Raw genomic sequence first — 20,379 nt, 5'->3', positions numbered from 1 at the left:
AAGCAAATTTTCTTTTATAATTTACAGAGATCTATTCCTAAAATTCCATAAAGAACTTCACCTAATAGCAGAGAAACATAAAATGCATATTTAGCAAGTAAAATGTTGACAAAGCATTTGTAGCTAGGTAATACCATAAAAATAGCTTTTTAAAAAGATTAATGATGAGAAATTTCTCAAGCTACGACATATATGAAGTTTAACGTCACTGGGAACATACCATGAAGTTCTTTTTCACAATATGTTAAGAGGTAGTTTTGTTGAAGATTTCTAAATTATACAACTTTGTGGTTATACTTTTTTTTTTTTTTTCCTTTTTCGGCTGCCCCACGGCATATGGAGTTCCCGGGCCAGGGATCTGATCCAAGGCACAGTTTCAACCTAATCTGCAGCTGTGGCAATGCCAGATCCTTAACCCACTATGCTGGGCAGGGGATGGAACTTGGGTCCCAGCGCTCTAAGACGATCCCATTGCGCCATAGCGGGAACTCCTATACTTTAATTATAGTAAGCTATATTGGAAATATGTCCAAAAACAGAGATGTAGTACTTAAACTGTAGTGGACAAAGACAGGAAGGTGGATCCCTATATCTCCTCATACCAAAGTAAAATGAAATTCATTAAAAAATAAAACCATAGAGATTCTGTTGTATGTAGCACATGGAAGTGTATCTAGTTACTTGTGATTGAACATGATGGAGGATAATGTGAGAAAAAGGAATATATATATATATATATATTCATATATATATGAATGACTGACTGGGTCACTTTGCTGTACAGCAGAAATTGACAAAACATTGTAAATCAACTATAATAGAAAAAATAAAAATCTTAAAAAAACCCTATAAAAGTAATGGAAGAAAACATAGAGGAATAGTTTTATAATCTTGGGGGTAGGAAAGTGTTTTTTAAACTTGACTAGAAATCAGAAAACCAAAAATATAAAATGATGTCAGTTACATATAAATTAAATATTTTAGAGTTCCCTTTTGGCACAGCAGGTTAAGGATCTGGCATTGTTACTGCAGTGGCTTGGGTCACTGCTGTGGCATGTGTTCGATCCCTGGCCTGGGAACTTACACATGTCAAAGGTATGGCCAAAAAAAAAAAAGGGGGGAGTTCCCGTTGTGGTGCAGTGGTTAACGAATCCAACTAGGAACCATGAGGTTGCGGGTTCGGTCCCTGCCCTTGCTCAGTGGGTTGACAATCCGGTGTTGCCGTGAGCTGTGGTGTAGGTCGCAGACGCGGCTCGGATCCCGAGTTGCTGTGGCTCTGGCGTAGGCCAGAGGCTACAGCTCCGATTAGACCCCTAGCCTGGGAACCTCCATATGCCGCGGGAGCAGCCCAAGAAATAGCAAAAAGACAAAAAAAAAAAAAAAAAAAAAAAAAAGGAACTTCCTCAACATGGTAAAAGACACCAAAAAAAAAAAAAAAAAAAAAAAAGAAAAACCTCACAGCTAATATCATACTTACTGGGGAAAGATGGACACTTTCCCTTAAGTTCAGGAACAAGACAAAGATGCCCACTCTCACCACTTCTATTTAACTTTCACTGGAGGTCTTAGCCAGGCCACTTAGGTAAGAAAAAGAAATAAAAGGCATCCAGACTGGAAAGGAAGAAGTAAAACTATCTCTGTTTGCGCATGATCTGATCTTGTGTGTAGAAGATCCCAAGGGAACTACTAAAAAAATTATTAGAATAATGAAATGAGCAAGGTTGTAAAATACAAGACCAATACACAAAAATCAAAAGCATTTCTAGGAGTTCCTATCATGGCGCAGCGGAAACAAATCCGACTACGAACCATGAGGTGGCAGGTTTGATCCCTGGTCTTACTCAGTGGATTAAGGATCCAGCGTTGCCATGAGCTGTGGTGTAGGTGGCAGACGCGGCTCAGATCTGGCGTAGGTCGGCAGCAACAGCTCCGATTAGACCCCTAGCCTGGGAACCTCCATATGCCGAAGGTGCGGTCCTAAAAAGAAAAAAGACAAAAAAAAAAAAAAAAGGCATTTCTATTTATTTGCAATGAATGAATGATACAAAAATGAAATTGAGAAAATAACTCCATTTACAACAGGATCAAAAAGAATACAATACTTAGGAATAAATTTAACAAAGAAAGTATAAAACTTACATCCTGAAAACTTCACTTTACACCCACAAGAATGGCTTTAATCAAAAAGTCAGATAACAAGTGTTAATAAGGAAGTGGAGAAATCCTAACCCTCATCCACTATTGATATGAATGTAAATGGTGCAGTCACTTTGTAAAAGTCTGGCAGTTCCTTATATGGTTAACATAGAGCTGCCATATGACCATGACTCCTAGCTATATACCTAAAAGCAGTGAAAATACATGTGTACATCACAACTTGTAAAATAATTTTCTTACCAGAATTATTCATAAATGCTAAAAGGTGGACCACCCAAATGGCCATGAACTGATGAATGGATAAATATAATGTAGTGTATCTATGTAACAGAATATTATTCCCTAAAAAGAAAGGAAGTACTGATACATGCTGAGATATGCAAGAACTCTGAAACATTGTTAAGTGAAAGTTACCAGTTACATATTTATGACCTCACTTATATGAAATGGCCAGGATAGGCAAATATATAATGACAGAAAACAGACTAGAGACTGTTTAGGGGTGGAGGACATGAAGGCGAAAAGACACAATAGCTTTTAAAGGGTAAAGAGTCTCTTTTTGAGGTGATAATGATAACATGTCATCCTCACTAGACTGGCAGAAACAAACGTTTTTAAAAAAGTATATGTGCTGACAAGGATGTAGAATAATTATGAAAACTGATGCAACCACTTTTGAAAAATATTTGACACTGTCTTTGGATTAAGTTGCACATAATGATGTAGATATACTCTATAGAAAAACTCTTGTACGTATGCACTGAGACACTTACATGAATGATTAAAACAGCAATGTTAAGAATATGAAGAAAACTACAAAATGTCCAAATATCCCCAGAGAAATTGTGTATAGTCACAAAATTGAATATGTGTTTGCTACACATATATATGAGTGAAGGTGCAGAAACTATAGTTATACATATCAACATAAAAGAATCACAAACATAATACTGAGCAAAATAAGTCACAAAATAGCTGCATGTAATTCTAGATATGTAAAATTGAAAGCATGTAAAGCACAAGAATTTTGCATAGAGATTCTTAATATATTAGAAAATAGTATCCAGAAGTTGTAAGACCAGTACAAATGCTACTGAAGTAGAAAAAATAGCTATCTTACCAGCCCTCTTAGGAAATCCTGTTGACAGGCATCTCAAAGATGTCATAAAGTGTCCATTATCTACTTTTTGACCAATAAATTTTACTGTTACTACAGCATATGGAAGACATTGCCTAGGTTTATCTACTGGCTTTGAAAGAACATTGTATTCATAGAAGTATACCTAAAAGATAAAGTAGAAAAAATGTTTATGTTGATTAATTTTTGCAGACTTGAATAAGCTCATATTTTAAAAAATCTATATAACTGCATGGAATTATTTATTCATCAGCTTCCATATATTCCCCTTCTCCCAGCCTTCTTCAACCCTAGTTTTCTTGAAGATGAATTTTTTCTCCACAACATTTTTTTCTTTGATAGGCTTTTAGTGTGAACAGAGGCAAACACAATCTGTTTTTAAATAAAAAAGTATCTTTCCATTAAAACTTCAATGATTTGCATATGCTGGTAACCACTACACTGTATTTTATTTCGGCAGAAAAGCCAATTAGGAAAGTAACAATAGCTTAATATATTTTAAATGTGGGAGCATATATATACTTCTAAAATATTTCTCAATGTAATCATATTATAAAATGTATTAAATAATTTAATCTTCTCTAAAAGATAAAGGTCTATCTACTGTCTCAAAACAGACGATGGAGGAGTTCCCGTCGTGGCGCAGTGGTTAACGAATCCGACTAGGAACCATGAGGTTGTGGGTTCGATCCCTGCCCTTGTTCAGTGGGTTAACGATCCGGCGTTGCCGTGAGCTGTGGTGTAGGTTGCAGACGCGGCTCGGATCCTGCATTGCTGTGGCTCTGGCGTAGGCTGGCAGCTACAGCTCTGATTAGTCCCCTAGCCTGGGAACCTCCATATGCCGCGGAAGCGGCCCAAGAAATGGCAAAAAGACAAAAAATAAAAAATAAAATAAAATCACAGTGGTTGAATTCATATGGAATTTGAGAATAACTAATTGATTCTATACCATCAATTCTAAAAAATGGCTAGATTCTTAAAGAAATAAGTCAAATTCTAGACCTTAAAAAAAAAAAACAAAAAAAAAAAACAGATGATGGAAAATCACTGTTTAGGAGTTCCTGTTCTGGTGCAGCAGAAATGAATACGACTAGGAACCATGAGGTTGCAGGTTCGATCCCTGGCCTCGGTCGGTGGCTTAAGGATCTGGCGTTGCCACGAGCTGTGGTGTAGGCCAGCGGCTACAGCTCTGATTAGACCTGTAGCCTGGGAACCTCCATATGCCGAGGGTGCAGCCATATAAAGACAAAAGACAAAAAAATTTACTGTTTAATAAGTAGTCTATCATGTAATGACTAATACCTAATCTCCTTTGGCTAAGTATAAAGGATTAATAACATTATTTCAAAGTAGCTTTGTTTGTTTTGCAGGTTAGGAATTAATCTATGGAACATTAAATAAAGGCAGGCACTGTACTTTGAAGTTAAATGTAAATTTGGAAACAACTGTTTTTTTTTTTTTTGGGCCACATCTGTGGCATGTGAAAGTTCCAGACCAACGACTGAACTCGAGTTGCAGTTGTAGCCTCTGCCACAGCTGTGGCAATGCCAGATCCTTAACCCGCTGCACCACAAGGGAAATTCCTGGAAACTTCTTTATTAATGTTCTCAATAGCAAATATTAAAACAGCTTCTACTATTTATTTATTTAGGTCATATTATATTGAATGAAGTAAGAGACTTCCATTTAATACTTTGGGCAGCTATTTGAAGTCTTGTATCATACAATGCAAAGCATGTTACTTTCAAGTAGTCCAAATGAGCCAAAAAGTTAACATACTGCTGAACTGTAGGCTTGAAGTTCAATGGTATCTTTCAGAGAAGGTGTACTTCTCGACATATGGCAGTCAAAATTAGGTGAAGGATCCAAAGAAACTTTGTTTTTATCCATGGAAGGCTGAATTTTCTTCACTTTTCCAAAAAGAACCTGGGGCAAAAAGCACAAAAAGGTCCATAAAAATAAACCAAAAACACTTTTAAAGTCTCATACCAGGAAAGTAAGGCTAACTTATTTTGAATGGAGAGATAATTCATGTCCCAAATGAATGGGATGCCTTATTGTAATTACATCAATTCCTCTCTAAATTAAAATCTCAGACTAATTTCAATAAAAATTTTAAAAAATCCATTTGTAGAAATGAGTTTTAGTTTAAAAACTTATCTGGAAGACTAAACAAATAAGAACAGCCTAGAAAACTTTGGTAAATATTTTTGAAAAAAAATTTGGGTCATGTATAGAGAATGATGGAAGAGGAAATGTGACTTGCACTTCCAGATATTAAATTGCTTTTTAAAGAATGGTACCAACACAAAAAAGGCAGAGAGGGAAAAAAACTATACAAAAATAAAAAGCCCAAGTGAGTCCAAACATCTATAAAAGTATATTTTAATATTGAAAGCATCATTTGAAGTAAGTGAGGCAAGAATAGATTATTCAATAAACGCTATGGAACTGAAAAAAATTAAATTCCTTTCTTAACCTATAAGCCAAAATAAATACCAAACACTTAAGTAATACAAACACTCTAGAAATATAAGCAAATATTTATCAAATCTCAAAGTGAAAATTCTTTTCTAAATACACTGCCAAAACCCCATAAACCAAAAACAGACTTCACTGTAAAATATTCTAAAACTTCTGTACATCAAAAATAAATGTATAACAAACTTTGAAAAGCCATGAATATAAGTGACAAGATGTGGGGGGAGAATGCGAGTAATACGAAAAGAGAAACACAACTTTTATTTAGGTCAGAAATTCTATTACTTTTACTTTATTATTATTTTCGGCCCTACCTGAGGTATGCAAAAGTTGCTGGGCCAGGGATCAACCTGCACCACAACAGTAACCCAAGCAACAGCAGTGATAAAACAGGCTCCTTAACCACAAGACTACCAGGGAACTCCACATTAATTAATTTATTATTATTCTTTTTAATTTTTTTTTTTTTTTGCCTTTTCTAGGTCCGCTCCTGCAGCATATGGAGATTCCCAGGCTAGGGGTCCAATCGTAGCCACAGCAATGCGGGATCCAAACCGGGTCTGCAACCTATACCACAGCTCATGGCAATGCCGGATCCTTAAGCCACTGAGCAAGGCCAGGGATCGAACCCACAACCTCATGGTTCCTAGTCGGATTCGTTAACCACTCAGCCACGACGGGAACTCACATTTATTTATTTATTGGTCTTTTTAGGGTCACACCTGTGGCATATGGAGGCTCCCAGGCTAGGGGTTGAATAGGAGCTGTAGCCGCCAGTCTATGCCACAGACTCAGCAATGCCAGATCTGGGCTGTGTTTGTGATCTACACCACAGCTCACAGCAATGGCGGGTCTTTTTTTTTTTTTTTAAAGAATAAAAAAAAACAAACCCTTGTGTCAAGGGCTGACCTTCAATAGATCACAGCAAGGGAGCTGCTCTGCTACCTAAGAAACCCCGAATTGCCGGGTCTTTAACCCACTGAGTGAGGCCAGGGATTGAACCTGCATCCTCAAGGATGCTAGTCAGATTTGTTTAATACAAAAATGTTTTAATATAAAAATGAAAAATAAATTATGCTTTATTAATTTGATAATATCTGATGTCTAAAATAATGAAATTATAAAAAATGAACCACTGGTTTTATGTGGACATACACATATCCAAAGTTTGACAACTGAAGACCCTGCCTACTTATTTTGATTTTAGTAGTCCTGGCAAAGATGCAATTAACCAAAAAGTATATTTTAACCAATTCACTGATGCTTATGATTCGACTATAAGGTTTTTTTAAATTTTGAGTCATTTGCAAAAGTTGCAAAACAGTTCAGAGGTCCCACACACTTTCACCCAGTTTATCCTAATGCTAACATTTTATATAAGCATGGCAAAATTATAAAACAGGGAAATTAATGCTATATAACACTATTAACCAAAAAAACACTAAGAGTTTAATAACTTTAGCTTAAACCAGATTATTATAACAAATGCTTTGGGGAAGACACTCTTAAAACATTCTGATATAGATCATAGTTTGAACAAGAGAGAAAGAACAGAGGGTCAATTAGGACAGAAAAAATACATATTGGGAAAACCAAGATGATAAATGTTGTCTTTGTTTTATTAAAGCTTCTCATGCTGCACACCTGAACTAGAGTCCAAAATAGTGAAAAATTTCAAATGATTATGATGATAGTAATAAATAATTATTTTATATAATGAAAATTTAAAACACTAATAATTCATACTGAAAGTAAAATACATTTAGATCATTTTAAAGCAAAATGAATGTAATATTTAATATTTGTTTTATGCTACCCACCTTGAAAATTATAATACTTTCTACAGTAATGCTCCTACTATGAGCATAATTCAAGGCAACATCAACATGTCTAAATATATAAATTCCAAGAAGAGGATTTCCTAGTATCTTCAGTGAGGATGCTTTGGTACTTATTCCATTCTGATATATCTCAGCCACATCACTCTGGGGAAGTGCTAAAAAGCAGAAATGTTCTTCAAGTTCTCTGCCATGTCTTCCACTCTCACGCATCTCTGATCTAAAGTAAAACAAAGAGCGTGTTAAATGAGAACATCAACAGAATTTTCAAGGAGAAGATAAATAATTTAGTTTGCTACAGTTAAAAAACAAAATAGTTATTGATAATTTCAGAGGCATCACTATCCTATGGTAAAAAGGGTGAAAATCATCTAAGAAAAGAATTCAGGAAGTTGTTCAATAATTACTTGTCTAGGATTATGGTCTACATAGGCCAATGGGAATAAGGGCTAACAGGTCCTGAATACTAATGTCCCCAGTACTGTTAAGATTTAACACACATTTTGTCATTTTGTTTTCAAATCCTCAAGAATCGAGCTATTCTTTTTATTATTATTATTTTTGTTGTTGTTGCTACTATACACATTTTAAAAATGAGAAATACGAGGTTCAGAGGGTTAAAACTTGTCAAGGTAGTAAAGTGACAGAGTTGGAGATATATATGCCAATTCTTGACCATTAAGTTTTGGTGGTCAAGATCTTATTTGTGTTATAGAAGGAAGGACATGCATTACTTAAACATATATATAGCGATACACACATGTACACTTATACATGGGCCAGTCTCTAGTCTTCAGGGATCTAGATAACAGCTGGGGAAAAACAAGTTGGGTTTATTTTTTTTTTTTCTTTTTTGGGCTGCACCCATGGCATATGGAAGTTCCTAGGCCAGGGGCTGAATCAGAGCTGTAGCTGCCAGCCTACGCCACAGCCACAGGAACTCGGGATCCGAGCCACATCTGCGACCTACACCACAGCTCATGGCAAAGCTGGATCCCCGACCCACAGCGAGGCCAGGGATTGAACCTGCACCCTCATGGATAATAGTCAGATTGTTTCTGCTGCGCCACAATGGGAACTCCACAACTTAGGATTTGATTGCAGATTTCTATCTCAGCATTAAGAAAATTATGACTCATCCTCAGGAAAGATTATAATCTAAAGTACAGATACTCTTAAAACTTTTCCTATATTCCACAACAAGGACACACATATATGTTATATATAATACATACATTCCTCCTCTCAAATTGGCAGTTTAGGGAGGAAGTTCTATATGGCTTGCTAAGGGTTAGTAGCAGCAGCAACTGCCACACCAGGTGATACAACAGAGAGGTTCAATTATGACAACAGAAGTATGATTCCAGAAGGCTGCCAGCAATGGAGAAACTACAGCATCCAGAAAGTAATGTGAATACCAAAAAAGGAAATTGCTCTTGAAAACCATGCTACTAATATGTTATTTCCTAGAACACCACTTACAGAATTTGTATAAAGTATACTATGCACATTAGTGTGTTGATATTTACTTGCAAGAATAATTCACCTTTAACAGTAGACAGGGCCATGCAACAATTATAAGCCAGACTAACCCGATGAGATCAAGACCACTTCTCTCTCAGTTCTTGGAAATGCCAGCCTTAACTTTCAACTCCACTGTCATTATTTTCTTGCTTTCAGCTTGACATCGGACTCTGTAAACCACTAAGATCTCTACGTTGACTGTTAAGGTTTAAGTCTCACAGAATTACAATGTTTCCCTGTTTTCCTAATTTCTCATTTTGTTTTTCTTTTTTCTTTTCTTTTTTTGGTCTTTTTGCCATTTTCTTGGGCCGCTCTCGCGGCATATGGAGGTTCCCAGGCTAGGGGTTGAATCGGAGCTGTAGCCACTGGCCTATGCCAGAGCCACAGCAACACAGGATCCTTAACCCACTGAGCAAAGGCCAGGGATCGAACCTGCAAACTCATGGTTCCTAGTCGGATTCGTTAACCACTGCAGCACGACAGGAACTCCCCCATTTTGTTTTTCCTAAGATCTGGAAAACGTTAACTTTCTGAGCAATGCCTGGAAGAACACCCATAATAGCCAAAAGGATGGGAAGGAGGGAGAAAATAAAAATATACTATTGTAAGGTTCTTACACCACACATGAATCACATTATGTGACGGTGTGTTGTGATAAAGATATATAGAGGCATACCTTGTTTTACTGTACTTTATTGCATTGTGCTTCACAGATTTTGCATTTTTTATGAACTGAAGATTTGTGGCAACCTTGCATTAAGCAAGTCTATTGCTGTCATTTTTCCAAAAGCATTTGCTTACTTTGTGTACCTTTTACTATTTCAAACTTCTTCATTATTATTAATTTGTTATGGTCATACCTGTGATCAGTGATATTTGATGTTACAACCATGACTCACTAAAGGCTCAGACAGTGGTTAGCATTTTTATTCTTATTTATTTATTTGCTTTTTAGGGCCACACCTGTGGCACAGGGAAGTTCCCAGGCTAGAGCTTGATTCAGAGCCATGCCTGTGACCTACACCACAGCTCACTGCAACACTGGATCCTTAACCCACTAAGTGAGACCAGGGATCGAACCTGCATCCTCATGGTTGCTAGTTGGGTTCGTTACTGCTGAGCTATGATGGAAATTCCAATGCAGGAATTTCTGATTGAACTATTACTTCAATTTGGAAGGGGCATGATATATCTAGTCTATTCCGATTTGTTCAAAATGGTGGGTTTTTTTTTAGATCAAAGACTATGCCATCAACTAACTGTGTCATTCTTATCAATTCTCCCAAACTGACACCAAGTGGGGCAGTATGTATGTTTGAGTCAAGAGGAACTGATTCTAAAACAAAAAAAGAGACTTGAAACATTCCAAAACAAGTTCTAAGTGTGGATCCATCAAGCTACAGTTAGGGTTTTGTTTGTTTGTTTTTTAGGGCTGCACCTGCGGCATACGGAAGTTCCCAGGCTAGGGGGGGATCTGGAGCTACAGCTGATGGCCTACACCACAGCCACAGTAAAGCAGGATTCGAGCCGCATCTGTAGCCGATACTGCAGCTCACGGCAACGCTGGATCCTTAACCCACTGAACGAGGCCAGGGATCGAACTGCTGTCCTCATGGATACTAGTCGGGTTTGTTAACCACTGAACCAAGAAGGGAACTCCCTACAGTGAGGTTTTATGCTAAAAAATGCAAAATGGTGAGGGAGGTAGGTTCAGAAAATGGAAATGCTGAACTGTGTTCACACAAGAGCTATACTTATAAATACAAAATGTTTACAATGAGAACTTTGTATGTGCTCTTATTTTTTTTTATCAAAATAACAATGGAATGTGCCTTCCAAAAAAAGTAGAAGGGGTACTTTTTAAAAGTTAAGTGTCAGAAAGAGTGGCTCTAGTGGAAGTTGGAAATAGCCAGATACAACTCTGCCAAATTAAAACATCAACTCAGTTTTTGAAGGATTGAGTTATGAAAAAAAGTTACTTTGGAATAAACTGCTATTTCATATTATGCAGGAGGCACAAGGGATTTATGAAATGGCTGCTTGTATGCTTCTGAAAAATTTACCAAGATTAAAAAATCAGAAGGAAGTATATCAAATCTGGCTACATTAATGTGTAAAAATTACTAATCAAATCTCACACTTAGCTTTTTACCATTACAAAAGGCTATGAGATGCCAACAAAAGAATGAATAAAACATTTCTGTATTTATTTTCTTAGTAATATTTATCAAATCTCAAATAGTAGGAATAACAAATTCATATAAGCTCCCGCAGCAAAAACAAACAAAATCTCAAACTTCTTAAAGGTCATAGTAACTTACCTCTTAGAAGTAAAATTTTTTTCCAGATCCTCATTGTGAACCAGTTTTGTGTCCCCAAACTGCCATGAAGACTGTAGATCACAGCTTACATCAAGCCGGCACTGGTTAAGAGTATTGTGAATGAAACTATATTCTCTAGTATTTGTGCAACAAGATGACAAGGAAACTAAAAATAAAGAAAAAGGCAAGGGGTTATTTGTATTTAAAATGACATCATTGTACATCTGTACAATGACAACTGTATACTTATATAAGACACAAAATAACCAAGTATTTGGAATTTTCACTAACATCTGGAGACGTATTAAAAGTTCTCTAACAGTAATATAGACTTTCTTTACCTTTGGGTACAAATGGAAAAAACATTATTTTTTTCCACATACCCACTGGGAGTTCTTAAAAATTGACTCATTGTATACTAGATAGTACCAGAATGCATGTGACTCATTTTCAACTTAAGATGTATACTGACTCTAAAACATACATTGTCACACAAACCTGGTAGCTACTGTTAGCACATGAATATTCCTGTATTTCCTCAAAATAAGGCAACCTATATACTGGTAAGCTATTTGGTTATTCTGACTTGCAAAAATATCAGAACATCTCTGTAAACTCTTTATTTATTTATTTTGTCTTTTTAGGTCTGTAGCATACGAAGGTTCTCAGGCTAGGAGTCAAATCAGGGCTGTAGCTGCTGGCATACGCCACAGCCACAGCCACAGCCACAGCCCCAGCAACGCAGGATGCAAGCCATGTCTGAGACCAAAACCACAGCTTGTGGTAACACCAGATCCTTAACCCACTGAGCGAGGCCAGGGACTGAATCCATGTCCTCATGGGTACTAGTCAGGTTCATTAACCACCAAGCCACGATGGGAACTCCTATAAACTCTTGACATAGTGGCATGAGAAAGAGGCTCAGACTTTCTCAGGACAATGCACTATATTTTAAGCACAGCTCTATTAAGTAGATGTATAAAAGAATCAAAACCCTTAATGAAGAGGACTTGGAGGAAATTAGGGAACAAATACAGTTGATTCTTGTTATTTGTGGAAGTTAGTCTATTAAAGTCACTGCCAACACTGAATTAGTGAATACTGAGCTATTAATCTTAGAAGAAATACAGGGTTAGGTTCCTGTGAGCCTCTGGTCACATTTTTGACAACTGAAATGCCATTTGCAGTAACTTTATTTACCAGCATGCCTATAAAACCACCCTGTTTCATCAGGGTTGAAAACTTGGCACATAACCTTTTCCTGTATAACACTTACCATTTATTTTAAAAATTCTTTACCAACCTCTCATTCTACAGAAGCTACCTACCTGAAAGTCTTAACATTTTTCATGCCTTATTGCCTCTTGAAATGTGGGAGCTGGCCAGCACTTGCCAAGAAAGGCTTAACAGTCATTCACATGTTAAGTTTCTTTGGCTTTTTGTCTTACAACAATGCTGCCTGTGAGCTTTTTATTGATAGTTATGAATCTATTATGTAGATTCCATTATTGGTGGTCATCTTATTGGTGAATCTATATAGGTAGGTATCTTTTCCACAGCTTCATCAGGCACTACAGGTGTAGTACTTTAACACTTTCTGGAGATGCTTGATATACAAATTGGGGAACTTCCTCTTCCTTTTTCTGAATATACCATATTGCTGGCCAGTAGCACTATAACTTATTTTACAGCATAGATCATGTAACACATGTTTTTTCTTTGTAAAAGACTTCTTGAACCAGGAACACTGGATAGCATTTCAGTATTACAAGGTGGAGGTCATTTTAAATGATGATATCACCAACAAAAATGCAAACAACTTAGCACTAAACAGGTGATGAAATGGACACATTTATATTATGAGTGCTTTCTCATCTGACCTCATCTGGGAATGTGTTTCAAGTGACTCAAAAATGTCACTGTTCTGTGTATGTCCACAAATGACTGTTAAAGCACTTCTGCTGAGTAGTGACCTTGGGGTTATAAACAAATTTTAGCAAGTAGGAGAATTTGCAAATATGGAATCTGTGAATAATAAGTGTCAATGATATATACAGTTTAAGGCAATTTCCATATACATGAATCTAATTAACACAGACAACAGTCCTTTGTACTTAATAATCAACAGAATGAGTTCAGACAATGGCAGAATACAAAATATTACAACATGCTGTTTTTCAAAATCAACTCATTCTTCATCCCCTTCCCATTTTAATTCTATTGTTGATTTAAATAAAATTTTCACTTTAATATTTGTAACAATTTCTAATTGCTACAAAATTTGATCATTTTATAAGATAGGAGATGATTCTGTGCATATGTGTTTGCGGTTTAACTTTTTTTATTTTGAAGTGAATATAGTTTTGTACATTCTAAAAGTAATAGAGGTTCTGTATTGTAAAATATTAAAGCCAGTAACATTGGTATTATCCACAGATTTCAGTAATATTTTACTTGTTTTTTGTGCAGTTAAGTGAGTAGTTCTATGCAATTTTATCGCATGTTTAGATTCACGTAACAACTACAATCAAGACACAAAAGTGTTCCATCACCACAAAGATCTCTCTTAAGCTAATCCTTTACATGCAGTCATACTGATAACCACATTCCTCTTCTCTGCTTCTAAATTCTGGAAACTACTAATCTACTCTCTATCTTTATACTTTTATCATTTCAATAATGTTTTATAAATGGAATTTTGTATTTGCAATCTGTGGAGATTGGCTTTTTTCATTTAGCATATTCCCTTGAGATCCAACAAAGCTCTTGTTTCAGTAGTTGGGTTTGTGTTTTCTGTTTTTGTTTTTTTAAACTGCTAAGTATCCCATGGTATGGATACACCATACTTTAACCACTCACTAGAAATTTGGGTGATTACCAATTTTTGGCTATTACAAACAAAGCTGCTATCAACACTGGTGTATAGGTTTTTGTGTGGACTTGTTTCCATTTCACTGGGCTAAATACCCCAAAGTGCAATTGCTGAGTCATATCACAGCCGTGCATTTAGTTTAAGAAACCTTCAAACTGTTTCTCAAAAAGTAGCTGAGCTATGTTACATTCCCACTGAGTGTGTGAATAATTTGGCTTCTCTAGTTCTTCCTAGCTTTTGGCATTACTATTCTTACTTTTGCTGTTTTTACAAGCATAATGACACCTCATTGTGGTTTTCATAAGCATTTCTTTAATGACTATATTAAATATCTTTTTATGTGCTGATTTGCCATCCGTACATTTGCCTACTGAATATCTTTTTATGTGCTCATTTGCCATCCGTACATCCTCTTTAGTGAAATGGCTGTTCCTTTTTCCTGGTTTCTAGTTGGAAAGATTTTTTTTTTTTCTCGAGTTTTAAAAGTTCTTGGAAGTTCCTGCTGTGGTGCAGCACGTTAAGGATCTGAATGTAGGGGCTTGGGTCACTACTGAGGCACAGGTTTGATTCCCAGCTGGGCGCAGTGGGTTTAGGATCTGGTGTTGCCACAGTTGTGGCACAGGTTGCAGCTGTGGCTCAGATTTGGTCCTTGGCCTGGGAACTTCCGTATGCTGCAGGTGTGGTAAAAAATAAGTGCTTTATATGTTATAGATATGAGAGTCCTTGGTCAGATTGATGATTTATAGATGTTTCCTCCCACTCATAGCTTGTCTTTTCACCTAACAGAGTCTTTCACAGAATAAAAGTTTTAAAATCTAATCAAGTCCAATTTATCACTTTTTTTGGGGGTGGGGTTATGCTTTTGCCATCACGCCAAGGACTCTTCATCTCACCCTGGATCCTGGAGATGTTCTCTCATGTTTTCTTGTAAAAATCTTACACTTTCACATTTCCCATTTACACCCAGGATTCATTGTGAACTAATTTTTGTGTAAAGTTAGGGTAAATCTCATTTTTTCCCCCTATGGATAATGTCCGATTGCTCCAGCAACATTTGATGAAAATTATACCTTTCTTCCACTCAATGTACCCTTATTAAAAATCAACTGCAAGGAAATCAATTGAGCATGTTTATATAGGTCTCCTTCTGGAATCTCTGTTCCATTTCACCAATTTTAGCTTCTCTCCCTTTGCCAAGGTTACACTATTTTGATTATTGTAGCTACACAACAGGCCTTAGTACTAGCTAGTATAATTCTAAACATTTCAAATTTCAACACCTCTAATTTCTTTGTCTTCTCATGTAAATTTGAGAAGCTTGTTTATTTACAAAAGATCTTGCTGAGATTTTGACAGAAACTGCAATAAATCTAGACAGATAAATCTGTGCAGAACTGACATCTTCATTATGTTTAGTCTTCTAATCAATAAACACAGTATACCTCTCCATTAACCTAGATTTTCTTTGATTTCTTTCATTAGCATTTTGTGGCTTAAAGCATAAAAATCCTGTGTATCTTTTATTAGATTTATACAAAAGCATTTCATGTTTTGAGTTATTACAAATGGTTTTTTCCTTTTCTTTTTTTTCTTTTTTGTAGATTCTTTGGGATTTTCTATGTAGACCATTATGTGATCTTCAAATAGAAACTGTTTTATTTCTTCTTTTCTAATTTCTATGTTCTATGTTTTTCAATTCACTTCCCTGACTTTTTGTGCAGGCTAGAATTTCCAGGACTATGTTGATAAGGGTAGTGAAAGAGAACATTCTTGCCTTCCTTTCCATCTTACAGAGAAAAAAAATTCAGTTGTTCATCATTAAATACGATATACTCTTTATCAAGATGACGAAGTTCTCTATTCCTAGTTTGGTGAGTCTTTATCATGAGTGTTGATTTTTGGCAAATGCTTTTTCTGCATAAATTGATGTAATCATGTGATTATTCTTTATCCTGTGAATATAGATTTTTTTTTAGGGCCGCACCTGTGGCATATGGAAATTCCCAGGCTAGAGGCTGAATCAGAGCTGTAGCTGCCAGCCTATGCCACAGCCACAAGCAATGCAGGATCGAAGCCACATCTGTGACCTACACCACACTCATGGCAATGCCGGATCCCCAACCCACTGAGTGAAACCAGGGATTGAATCCACATCCTAATGGCTACTAGTCGGGTTCTTAACCCACTGAGCCACAACGGGAACTCCCTGTGAATACAGACTGACTTCCAAATACTGAACGAGACTTGCATCTCTTTGAATAAAACTCCCTTGGTTGTCGTATATAATTCATTTTATACATTACTGAATTCAATTTTCTTATATTTTATACAGGATTTCTGTGTCAAGGTTCATGATAGATATTGATTATAGTTATCTTTTATCTAGCTTTATGACTGTCCTCATAAACTTATTTTCTATTCTTTTACTTTGCGGAGTAACTGCAGAATGTGTATTAGCTCTTGCAATGTAGAGTAGAATTTTCTACGGAAAACATCTGGGCCTGGAGATTTCTTTTCCAACAGTTTTTTTCAACCATGAATTCAATTTCCATAATACAGGCATAGCTTGGAGATGTTGTAGGCCATCACAAGAAAGTTAAATATTGCAATAAAACAAGTCACACTTATTTTTTGCTTTCTCAGGGTATATAAATGTATTTACACTGTAGTCTACTAAGTGTACAATAGCACTATGCTCAAAAAACAACATATATACCCATTAATTAAAAACTACCTTATTGTTGGGAGTTCCCATTGTGGCACAGCAGAAATGAACCCAACTAGTATCCATGAGGACATGAGCTCATTCCCTGGCAGCTTAGGTCACAACTGCAGCTTGAATCTGGTCTCTGACCTGGGAACTCCATACAGCATATTAAAAGAGAAAAAAAAAAAACTTTGTTACAAACTGCTAACAATCATCTGAGCCTTCAGTAAATCATATTCTTTTTGCAACGGTAACATCAAAGACCACCGATCATCCTAACAAATATAATGAAAAAGTTTGATATATAGTGAGAATTATCAAAATGTGACAGAGACATGAAGTGAGCAAATGCTGCTGAAAATTGGCACCAATAGACTTACTTGATCCAGGGCTGCCACAAACATTCAATTTGTAAAAAATGCATTATCTGTGACATGCAACAAAATAAGGTATGCCTGCAGTTATAAAACTATTTATATAGGAGTCTAATATACAGCACAGATGAACCTTTCCACAGAAAAGAAACTCATGGACTAGGAGAACAGACTTGTGGTTGCCAAGTGGGATGGACTGAGAATCTGGGTTTAATAGATATAAACTATTGCCTTTGTAATGGATAAGCAATGAGATCCTGCACTGGGAACTATAGTCATTTATGATGGAGCATGATAATGTGAGAAAAAAGAATGTATACATGTATGTGTAACTGGCTCACCATGCTGTACAGTAGGAAAAAAAACTGTATTGGGGAAGTAACAATAAAAAAATTAAAAAAAACTATTTATATAAAGCTTAATGATGTATTTAGTATTATGTGAGTTTTGGTAATCTGTACTTTTTACCAAACTGGTCCATTTCATCTAAGTTGCAAAGTTTATCTATGTAGAGCTGTACATGGTTTTCCCTTCTTATGCTTTCAGTGCTGTAGTGTCTGCAGTGATATCCCATCTGATTCCTGAGAGTGGTAAGTTGTGGCTTCTATCTTTTTTTTGTCAGTCTTACTAAAGATTTGTCAATTTTTTCTATTTTTACAACTAGCTTTTTAGTTACACAGATTTTTTTTCCTTTCTTCTGCTTCTTCTGGACTTACGTAGTTACTCTTTTTTCTAGTTTTTTAAGGTGGAGGTTTAGGCTACTGATTTGAATCCCTATCTTTTTTTTCTATTTACAGCCACACCTGCAGCATATGGAAGTTCCCAGGAGAGAAGTCAAACCAGAGCTGCAGCTGCCAGCCTGCACCACGGCCACAACGCCAGATCAGAGCCATATCTGTGACCTGAGCTACATCTGTGACCCACAGTGCAACGTGCAGCAATGCTGGATCATTAACCTGCTGAGGCCAGGGATTGAACCTACATCTTCATGGAAATAATTCTGGGTTCTTAACCTGATGAGCCGAAACATGAACTCCTTGAAACCATATTTTCTAATGTAAGTATTTAGTGCTATAAATTTTTTCTTTTTTGGTCTTTCTTGGGCTGCTTCCGTGGCATATGGAGGTTCCCAGACTAGGGGTCTAATCGGAGCTGTAGCTGCCAGTCTACGCCAGAGCCACAGCAACGCAGGATCTGAGCTGCGTCTGCAACCTACACCAGAGCTCACAGCAACGCGGAATGGGAACTCCGCGTATTTAGTGCTATAAATTTATTAGCATTGATTTAGCTTTTTCCCTCAAATTTTGATGTTACATTTTCCTTTTTATTCGATTCATATATTTTTAAATATCCCCTAAACCCCATGAATGTTGTTCATTCATGTGTTGTTTACCTTCTGTGTGTTCAGAGACTAATCTATTGCTTTCTATTATTACTTTCTAGTTTATATGTCTTCAGTTCTTTCAAATACATTGAAATGTGTTTGAAGGCCCAAAACACTATCTTGATGAGTGTCAAGGAATTTAATTGTCTTAAATACCTCTTCTTTGAGCTCTTAAAAAGAATGCCTATTCTGCTGTTTTGGATAGAATGTAATATTTTAATAATATATCAATGTCAGTTAGATCCTGTTAGTTGACAACATTAAGTTCTTCAATATCTTCGTTGATTTTATGTCTCAGTAGTTCTATCAATTTTGGAGAGAGGTGTGCTGAAGTCACCAACTACAGTCCAGATTTGACCATTTTTCCTTTCAGTTCTATCAATATTGCTTCATATATTCTGAAACTCCATTGTTTAGGGATACACATTTGGGACTGTTGCATCTTACTGGTGGATTTATGTTCTATCCCCCTTTGTTCCAGATATTTTTCCTTCCTCTGAGGTCCACTATATCTGATATTAATATAGCCACTTTGCTTTGTTTTGATTGTTTGCATGGCTTATCTTTCTATGTTTACTTTCAACCAACTTATGTCACTATATTTTAAGTGAATTTATTGACAGTATATAGTTGGATCATGTCTACCTATTGTGTAAACCACTGTCTTTTAATTGGTATGTTGAGATCAGTTATATTTAATATAATTGATACATTAGTGCTTAAGCCTGCTGTCTTACTGTTTCTTAGTTGTTCAATTCTGTATTTTACTTCTCCTGCCTTCCTGTTGGTTACTTGAACATTTAAAAAAATTCATTTTGATTTATCTATAGTTTTTATAAAAAATTTAATTCCCAGATAACTGTAGGTTCATATGAAATTGTGATATACAGTAAAGAGAGAGCTTATATGCTATTTCCCGGGTTTCCTTCAATGGTAACATATCACTTTATAATTGTCTTAGATACTTCTATAGACACTGAGAATCACATTGAACAATGTTGTAATTTTTGTTCCCAACTGTCAAACAATATTAGAACAATCAATAAGAGGACTCTCTATATTTATATTTATATTTGTATTTATATTTATATGTATGTGTGTGTGTATGTATACTTTTTTTGGCCATTCCCTATGGCATGTGTAAGTTCCTGGGTCAGGGATTGAACCTGAGCCACAGGAGCGACAACACCAAATTCTTAACTACCAAGCCATTGGGGAACTCCCTATTTTCTTCTTTTTCTTGGCCATGCCTACGGCACACGGAGGTTCCCAGGCTAAGGGTCGAATCCAAGCTGCAGCTTTGACCTACGCCAAAGCTGCGGCAAAACTGGATCCTTAACCCACTACACTGGGCTGGGGATTGAACTCTCACCTCTGCAACAACAGAAGCCACTGCAGTTGGATCCTTAACCCAACTGTGCCACAGTGGGAAGTCTTCGTCTCCTTCTATTTTCACTCTTTGTCTTTCCTTCATTCCTAATGTTCCCAGCTTTTTTTTTGAAATTTTTTATTTGAAGAACTTTGTTTAGCCATTCTAAACTAAGACCTACTGATGAAAAACTCTTAATTGTACTTTATTTGAG

General features: G+C 36.3%; 1 protein-coding gene across 2 annotated transcripts in view; it reads right to left on the bottom strand.

Moving 5' to 3' along the window:
• Positions 1-20,379, bottom strand: part of TEX15 (testis expressed 15, meiosis and synapsis associated) — a 67,477-nt gene that overhangs the window by 19,795 nt on the left and 27,303 nt on the right. For both annotated transcript variants that reach the window (XM_005671810.4, XM_085000171.1), the window contains 4 exons: positions 11,460-11,625; positions 7,597-7,834; positions 5,075-5,221; positions 3,278-3,440 (listed from right to left, as the gene is read on the bottom strand). In XM_005671810.4, coding sequence (XP_005671867.3) covers positions 3,278-3,440; positions 5,075-5,221; positions 7,597-7,834; positions 11,460-11,625 — 714 coding nt within the window. The remainder of the gene's footprint in view (positions 1-3,277; positions 3,441-5,074; positions 5,222-7,596; positions 7,835-11,459; positions 11,626-20,379) is intronic.

Source organism: Sus scrofa, chromosome 15 (assembly GCF_054392235.1).
Source record: "Sus scrofa isolate SSC_HxYL_T2T_F1_AM1 chromosome 15, Sscrofa_HxYL_maternal_Yorkshire_Landrace_v2.0, whole genome shotgun sequence".
Lineage (NCBI taxonomy): Eukaryota > Metazoa > Chordata > Mammalia > Artiodactyla > Suidae > Sus > Sus scrofa.
This window is presented reverse-complemented; position numbering and strand designations above follow the sequence as displayed.